We start from the raw sequence: 8081 nt of genomic DNA, 5'->3' as shown, positions 1-8081 counted from the left end.
GATGTAGAACTGGGGATAGTTTTTCATTTAGGATTTGTTCTCTTCGCTTGAAATAAGGCGACTTGGTCTGATTTTAATAAGATTGGTTTGGTTTAATATGATTCGAAAATTTCTGGTTAAGTCTAGTTTGATTTGATGTATTAATATGACTAAACTCTGACCGCATTTTTACACCATTTAAAAAATAAATACGAGTAAACAAATTGGCTCTTGTTACTTTGTTACTTCAAAATATAAATTTTCATAAAATTATTAATATGCAATTAGTAATATTTAGCAATAAGTTAATTAGAATAAACAATTTTGATCTGGTCTGATCATAATGTTTCTGGTTGGGTTTAAATTGATTTGTTATTTTTAATCAAATTTCGGGCTTTTAGAGTTGCTCTTCACAGTTTGTTTAATCAACGTGTTTACAACATTGTTCGTCTCAGTATGTAATTTATCAATTGTTCCTTGATTTATAGTTTTAAGGTGTATTGTTGACTCTTATTAATGTTGTTAATGAAGGGCAAATGAACCCAACAGTCTCTATTGTATCGTGGATGGATTACGTGAATGAATTTGTGGCTGGGACAAGGGCTATGGCTCTGATACTTCCTAAAGATGCCTTTGGGAACACCATTCCTTCAACAAATGCCGAACTGAATTCATTTGTCTTCAATGTCTCTGAATCCTCTGTAAACAGTTCTGCTGCCAATGTTCTCAGTGTAACTAGCCTGGGTTGGAATGATCATGGCTATCTTAGGATTGAATTCATTGCTTCATCAGCTGGATATCTTTTGCTACAAGTACAGTGGCACAATCAAACTTTGCGAGGATCTCCCCTTCCCTTCAAGGTGCACCCGGGTATAAAATCATTCTGCTGAATATGAAATATGATGTTCTGCTGTCTGAAATGCTCACTAATAGTAGAATAATTGAAGGTGTTGGAGTAGACTCCTCGTTTCTCATGCTACTGTTATCAATAACAAGTTAATATAATGAGCTATGTCGAACATTTCAGTTGTATCTGCCTATTTGATGTTGACATTACTGATACATATTAATGAGGTGAAATTTGAACAGGACCAATTGATGTTTCCAAGTGTGAGGCAAAGTGGAAATATGGCACAAATATATCACAGTATCAATCTGAAGTGGAAATATTCATTTACCAGCGTGATTTGTATGGAAATCTTGTGCCAGGATTTTATCCATTTGATGCAGAGATTTTTGAGAAGAGCACAAAATTATCAATACCTGTACCAGATCTCAACTTCAGCATATTTTCCCCGGAAATCCAATTACTTACATTCAGAGCAGTGGAACCGGGAAATTTTCTACTCACTATATATGATGCAAAGCATAATACCAGCATTTCCAACATGCCATATGAGTTTAGTGTTTCAATTGGTATGTCGGAGATATTTGCAGGAATTTGTTGAGTATTCTAGTTTTCCTGTTTTTGAAAATCTATTTGAGCTGTATGTATGTATCTTCTGCTCTTTTTGTGTTGTATGATCTGTTCACTTTCTATGTTGCATGGATAGGCAACTGTGATGGTTTCAATAGCATTGTCAATGGATCTGGTTTGAACAACTCAGTTGCTGGACTAGAAGCGAGATTCTCAGTTTATTTGAAAGATGCTTACCAATATCCTTGTCCAGTTGAGATGAGTATGCTCCAAGTACAAATTTCATGTCCAGCAGATGCATATATGGTGCTCCCTACAATTTATCCTCTAGAGGAATCAAATGGTATGGTTGTCTGAATGCTTAGTAACTTTTAATCATTACAGCTTTTCTCTTGTTAATAAGGCACATACATGTATCATAGGAATTAAGTCTCCGAAGAACTTGACACTTGGCGCTATGAGTTCCATTGAAGTTTCTTCTAGCCCATCAATAGTCCATGATAATAATGTATGAACTACATTTTATAAATTACTTTATACCTGCATCAGTTATCTGCTTTATAAAATATCCTTGTACTAAAAGACTGATGACAGATTGTTTTCCTTATTGAAGTCTATAGGTCCAAAGCAAATTGTGACTGACACATATGGTGTACTATACACACCCGAAAGGAGTGGATCATATGAAATTCTTATCTTGTGTGGAAATATTCCATTGAATGGCGGTGAATTGTTGAAAAAGGAAGTGGAAGCAGGTATTATATATCTGTGGTGTACATATATAGAATGCATTTATCTGTGACCGGGAGAACATAAAAATTTGCAGAAGAAGATTTAACTCTTTTATCTGTATAAATAGCCTAGATAAATTTCTGCTGGCAAGCTTAAATATAAGTTAAAAAGTAATAATTAATAAAAGGTAGCCAGAATAGTTTGATGTTCTAGATGGTTTTTCCTTAGAGTTATGATATCACTAATACAAATTGTGAGAGCAGAATACTGAAAATACCTGTTTTTTTCTTTCAACGGAAGTTTAGAGCCTGTTCTTTTCAGTTTATTTTCAGTTCAGTTCAGTTCAGTTCCTAATTTCCTTCTTTCATAAAATATTCAGTTCAGTTCAATTCAGTAAATGAGAACAGGCCCTAATTCTAGTAAAGAGTTTATGGTCTTGATTCTAAAATAAAATGACTATATTCACACTATATTATCAAGCTTAGAAAGGTGCAGGGAGGACACATTTAGCTTGGTTACGCAACTTAACTATGATGTCAATGGATGGAAAAATCGCAATTTTCATTGTGGAAACTTAAGTGTCTGACTGTCTTATATAGGAATAATCTATCTAGATTTATGGCGTTTCAAAGCATGATAATGCTAACAGTGTACAAAAGATTCTTGTTGCTTTTGATCTGTTACATTTGGTAATTTTTCTGTTGCCAAGTAAATCCAAAGATTAGTTTAAATTAGTCTTTGGAGATTTGAGATTGAAGATTGTATTCCTTTTAAATTGATACATCCTACTTTTTTCTTTTTTTTTTTTTCATAGACTGACTTGGCATATAATGAAATATTAACTAAGTTATAATTCATGATACAGGTGAGGTTAATATGTCAATGTCAGGTGTAGTAAAATATGCACCCAAAGTACAGAAGTTGGTGCGGAATGAAGTCATCATCCAGCTAATGGATTCATTTTCAAACCCAGTTTTGTCCCAACAATCTAAATTAATATTGGAGATCGGTTCAATAAACCATTCTGATTTTGTAACCTGGATGTTTTTGGACAATAAAAATGGATCATATACAGGCCAATTTCAGGCTAATGATACCGGCACTTATGAACTATGTGCAACATTCGATGGCAAGAAGTTCTTACCTTGTCCTTTCGGAATCAATGCATACAACAGTAAGTGCCACATTATTGTCAATTGCTTCAGACTATTAACAACTGATTGTCAGTTCCTGTATTTGTTTTTGTTTATAACCTTTTATAAAGCGTCATTGGCATGTGATAATGTGAATCAGCTAGGTGTGACATTCACATTGAAAAATAAAAATTAATGGTTGATGTGATGCAGATTTATCTAAACAAACAAGAGGTTTATTCTAGTTGTGAATGTTAAGCATCAGATTTATCGCTCGTTATGTTTCTAGTTGTGAATGTTAAATCTTTAAAAAATAGAAAATATCTTTTTCATTTATGTTTGTTTATAGAAAGAATGACAAAGTGTATTTAATTTAATTTGATTTATTTATTAGAGCTCAAAAAAAGTTAAGAAAGTTTTGTTCATATATCCTGGTTGTGGTTACTGCATATAGCGCAGTTTTCAGTGCTGATTATATCCGTTAGTGTGCTTCTCTAATTTATAAAACAGCTTCTGAGTTCTTCATATCTTTTTCTGATACTGCAGATGAATATTTTCCTGAAGTTCATGATGATTCAATATCTGTATGGGAGGATGAATCAATTGCTTTCAACGTTCTTGAAAATGATTACTTTGCTGGTGAAAATGCATCAATTATTGCATTTTCTAATGTATGTTTATCTTAAAGTGATTAAGCTTCATTGCACTGCATAGCACAATATGTAGCTTTGTCTTTGCTTATGCTTTTTGCTAGCGTGGTATGGGTGATGGTGTTAAATTTTCCAATGTATTATTCTGTTCCAATTTGGGAATCACTGTGATAAGAGTTTTCAATTACTATTTTTTATTCCTGTCAAAAAAAAATTTACTATTTTTTATGATTTGAATTATTATTATTTTTTACTTATGTCTGTGTATGAATTCCATCAAAAATTTTCTTTCTAGGGGTGTTTCTCATGTTTGCTTTTATAACATGGCAGCCAAATTCTGGTTCAGTGGTGCTGAATGGACTGCTTTTCAGATATACACCTTACAAAGGTTTTTATGGAAACGATTCTTTCTCATACACGATTTGCGACCTAAATGGAAATACTGCTACTGCTTCAATAAACATTTCTGTACTCAGTATTCCACCTCAGCTCATGTCCTTACCTACTTCGTTGAAGGGAACTGAAGATGTCTTGTGTCCAAAATTTGGGTAATAATCTGGTATATTTGATGACAAGATTGTTTATAGATACATTATTTATTCAGTTTTAATATACCAAAATCTTGTTGTGGCAGTGGATTTCATGGTGTTGAGGTTGAATATCCTGATGCATTGGAGAACATCTCGGTAACTTTAAGTGCAAACTCTGGAACAATTTCCCTTGCCTCAATGATGATGCAATTTTGGGAACCAATTTGGAGTGAATTTTTTGCAAGTAGAGATGGTGAAGAAGCTAAGGCATTGACTTTGTCTGGCCATGTGGATGTAATCAATATGGCTCTTCAGTCAATTCAGTATCTCGGGTATTTAGATTCAGCTGATGCTATTACATTGATTTTCTGTGAACTATGCTGCTTGTCTGGAGTCCGTGCTTGTGTCTTTTCTCAATGTTTAAACAGAATTCTTTTCTTTTTCAATAACCTTCTATACTTATGTTGGATTTGCTGATTTGGTATAACTGCTTATGGAAACTATTTTTATTGTGCTATGATTAGGGATGAAAACTTCTATGGTAATGACACAATCAAAGTCTCTGCGAGGAACAAAAACGGAGTTAGTGATTTGAATATCACAGTATGTGTTGAAGGTATCAATGATCCTCCTTTCATCCTCACCCCGGAATACATCACTATTGAGGAGAATGAAGAAATTGGATTACTTATCTATGAAAAGGGGAGGAATAAGATAGAGTTTTTAATTGGAGACCCTGATGTGCTGCATTTTCCAGGTATGTATATCATTTTGAACGTTACCTGTTGCATTAGAAGGTTTTTTTTTTTTTTAATTCATAGTGAGGGTGTGCGAGGTTAGGAACAAGTATGGTTTACTTTTGACTCGATTTTGCATTTTTCATTGCCAAATTGCCAATGCAAACCGGGGTAAAGGGGAATGGTGTACTTCACACATCTTTGGTCTTCCGATCACAATCCTGTTAAAAAGAGGATTTAAAAAGATAGGGCTAGCGTTGTGCAAAGTAAGATAATTAATAGATGCTATTCATGAATGCCGAGAAATGAAGCTCATTATTTGTTTACTTTTGCTTTGTAAATCTGAACAACTATTCCTGCTTGTAATTATATAGGGAACAAATCCAACTTTATGGTTATCTTTTCTATGGAAGTGACTTCTGGAATTTTAGAAGCCATCCTTCCAGTACAGCTTATCAATACCACAGAGCTGAAACTAAAAGATAGTTACCAGTGGCAGCCGCTTCAGACTTTTGTTACCATTTCAGATCATTTGGTGGTCAAGGCGAAAGGCTTGAGATTTCTGGCAACAGTTGATGACTGCAATAACATAGTCCAACAATTAAAATATCATGTAAGTAAGTACTTTTGGTCGACGTTCTTGTTCTTACATGAAATCACTGAAATTTATGGCCTGTGATTAGTTAAGTTCTTAAGAAGGGTTGTCATAGAATTCAATAGTCTAACAAAAGTTTTATCTTCATTCTGGATCATTTCATCATAGAAAATGTTACTGAGTAGATGTCCATTAGTCCTAAAACTCGAGTGTATGAAATTAATTATGATCTTCCCTTATTTACAGATTAAATTTCACTATTTCCCCCTCCAAATAAATTTTCATATGTGCTAAACAGGAAAATATGTCTAGTATGATCTACTGCTCTAAGACATTTATTCACACAATTGACGACATTCTGTTTTCATAGGCTACAGAATATGCTGCTATACTAAAAATGGTGATAAATGACATGGGAAACTATGGATGTTTTCCTGATTGTGCAAAAAATGTTTCAAAGCCTCTTCTTGCGGAGGTTAATGTCAATCTTATCAAGAAAAGGCCACTGAATTCCAAGGCAACACATGGTATGTAACAATTTTACTTCCTCGGACTTTCTTAGTGTACTGTGTACTTAGTGTGGAAACATTGTTTATCAAAGTTATACGAACTGTTTTACCTATACTCTTCATTTTATTGTTAACTCCAACCCTTTGACACAAAATAGTTCGTTGGTTTGGACACTTAATCTTGAACAGAAAAGCATGCAATTTTTGTAAAATAGTAGAGTCAAGCCCCTTGACTTGTCTCATGTCCAACATTAGTTTCCATGATTTAAGTTTCTTCAAACGGAGGGTTGATACTAAAATTGATATGGAAGTCATTAGGATGTTTGCGTCCTCGTCGCTTATATTTTACATCTTACAGAAAAAGTGAGAATCGTAGTTGCTAAGTTAAGTGGTATCTTGTATTGATTCTAATACAAACTTTTATGGTTATTGTGTCACAGCTCTTGGATTTATGATCATATTGGAATTTCTTGGGGTGCTCTCACTTGGAGGATTATTGCTTTTCTACACCTGCCGATGTGCAATTTCTCTTATAAATGAGCGGAGAGTTCATGATACCACGAAAGATGCTGGACTTGCCATTAAAACATCCAGTGAAATAATGGTTAGAGTTCTGTGTTTTTTTGCCTCTTAGCATAATATGATTTTTCGGTCCTTTCGTCTCCTTGAAATGGTTCTTATATACATCTGCATATTTCATGTGCTGGTCACAAATAAGCTACCTCATTTTTTTCATTAGCTCTAGTCATTTCGTATGTGATTCACACATTTCCTGTAAATGAGTACTTATTTGAATGTCTTGCACATTCTCTTGCTTGCTTGCTTGAACGCCTTAATCCCATAAGTAGGGTCGGCTACATGAACCAACACAAGGACTTCCTAGGAGTCCTAGTCTTACCCATTCTTTGTCTGTTGATTTTTTTTCCCCTTGTTAAAACAGGAAAGCAAAGCAGACGTTGATACTGCAGCTACAGGAAATTGTCCCTGTCTACTCCTATCCAAAGCTAGATCATTAAATTTTCACCAAAGGTTAGAACAGCAATCTTGTTTATGTAGGATAAATAGACAGCGTAATTCTTGTGGCACTTAGCTTGCACCTTCATTTCTGATGTAATAATGTATGATGGTATATTGGATTAAATACTTTATTGTCTACTAATCAATTTTGTTGAAACAATGGACATTTTCAATATTAAACTTAAATATCAACAGATAAGACTAAGGTTGCTTGGTGATTCATTTAATAGATGTTTATGGCTTGTATGTTGGTTAATCTCCTATTGTTTATTGAAATGTTCAGGTCAAGGCACCAAAGTAGGCATGGAACTTCCACTGAAGATAGTAACAAGAATTGGCCAAATCGCGCAATTAAATTCCAGTCACTTTCAATTGATAGGAGTTGGAGTTTAAAGATATAATGGGCATGCCTCCGGTCATTATATGTATATTATAAATGAGATTTTATAGTAAAAATTATGTGATAAAATACAAAAATAAATTTAAATTAGTTACAATTGTTGTAAGTAAAGGAGTATAGTACATATAGTAAAAAAATATTTAAGTAAAATAAAAAAGATATTCTCACAAACAATGGAATAATATCGGTGTGTCGTGATGCAAATCACTAACTTGAAAATGAATTTTGGCACAGCCAAGGTGCTCAATTGTATTCGTTAGCACGATCCTTAAGGTTAACACACCACTTCCTAACAAAGACACTTTTGGATGGAAGGTTTGAGTCTGGTATCTTATGCCCAATAAAGAATGAGTTTAGACTATTGTGCTTGATGTATTTTTCA

General features: G+C 33.8%; 1 protein-coding gene across 1 annotated transcript; it reads left to right on the top strand.

Moving 5' to 3' along the window:
- The first annotated feature begins 485 nt into the window (after positions 1 to 485).
- On the top strand, positions 486 to 7807 carry LOC145582138 (protein GAMETE EXPRESSED 2-like). Its single transcript, XM_081639157.1, has 15 exons — positions 486 to 849; positions 1069 to 1395; positions 1533 to 1739; positions 1819 to 1904; positions 2010 to 2151; positions 2994 to 3302; positions 3808 to 3932; positions 4242 to 4459; positions 4546 to 4773; positions 4966 to 5198; positions 5553 to 5791; positions 6144 to 6300; positions 6723 to 6886; positions 7223 to 7311; positions 7583 to 7807. The coding sequence occupies exons 1-15, from the start codon at positions 516 to 518 to the stop codon at positions 7698 to 7700; spliced, it is 2976 nt and encodes a 991-aa protein (XP_081495283.1). The 5' UTR covers positions 486 to 515; the 3' UTR covers positions 7701 to 7807.
- Positions 7808 to 8081: the final 274 nt, after the last annotated feature.

This window comes from Chenopodium album, chromosome 15 (genome assembly GCF_948465745.1).
Source record: "Chenopodium album chromosome 15, dcCheAlbu1.1, whole genome shotgun sequence".
Taxonomy (NCBI): domain Eukaryota; kingdom Viridiplantae; phylum Streptophyta; class Magnoliopsida; order Caryophyllales; family Amaranthaceae; genus Chenopodium; species Chenopodium album.
Note: the sequence above shows the minus strand (reverse complement) of the source record. Positions and strands in the feature narration are given on the sequence as shown.

What these genes read in the sequence shown, in the direction of transcription:
- LOC145582138 (XM_081639157.1), top strand. Translation starts at nt 516, where the DNA reads ATGAACCCAACAGTCTCTATTGTATCGTGGATGGATTACGTGAATGAA. An exon ending in CAATTATTGCATTTTCTAAT is followed by an intron (nt 3,933 to 4,241) that starts GTATGTTTATCT and finishes ATAACATGGCAG; the next exon opens with CCAAATTCTGGTTCAGTGGT. An exon ending in CAGTCAATTCAGTATCTCGG is followed by an intron (nt 4,774 to 4,965) that starts GTATTTAGATTC and finishes TGCTATGATTAG; the next exon opens with GGATGAAAACTTCTATGGTA.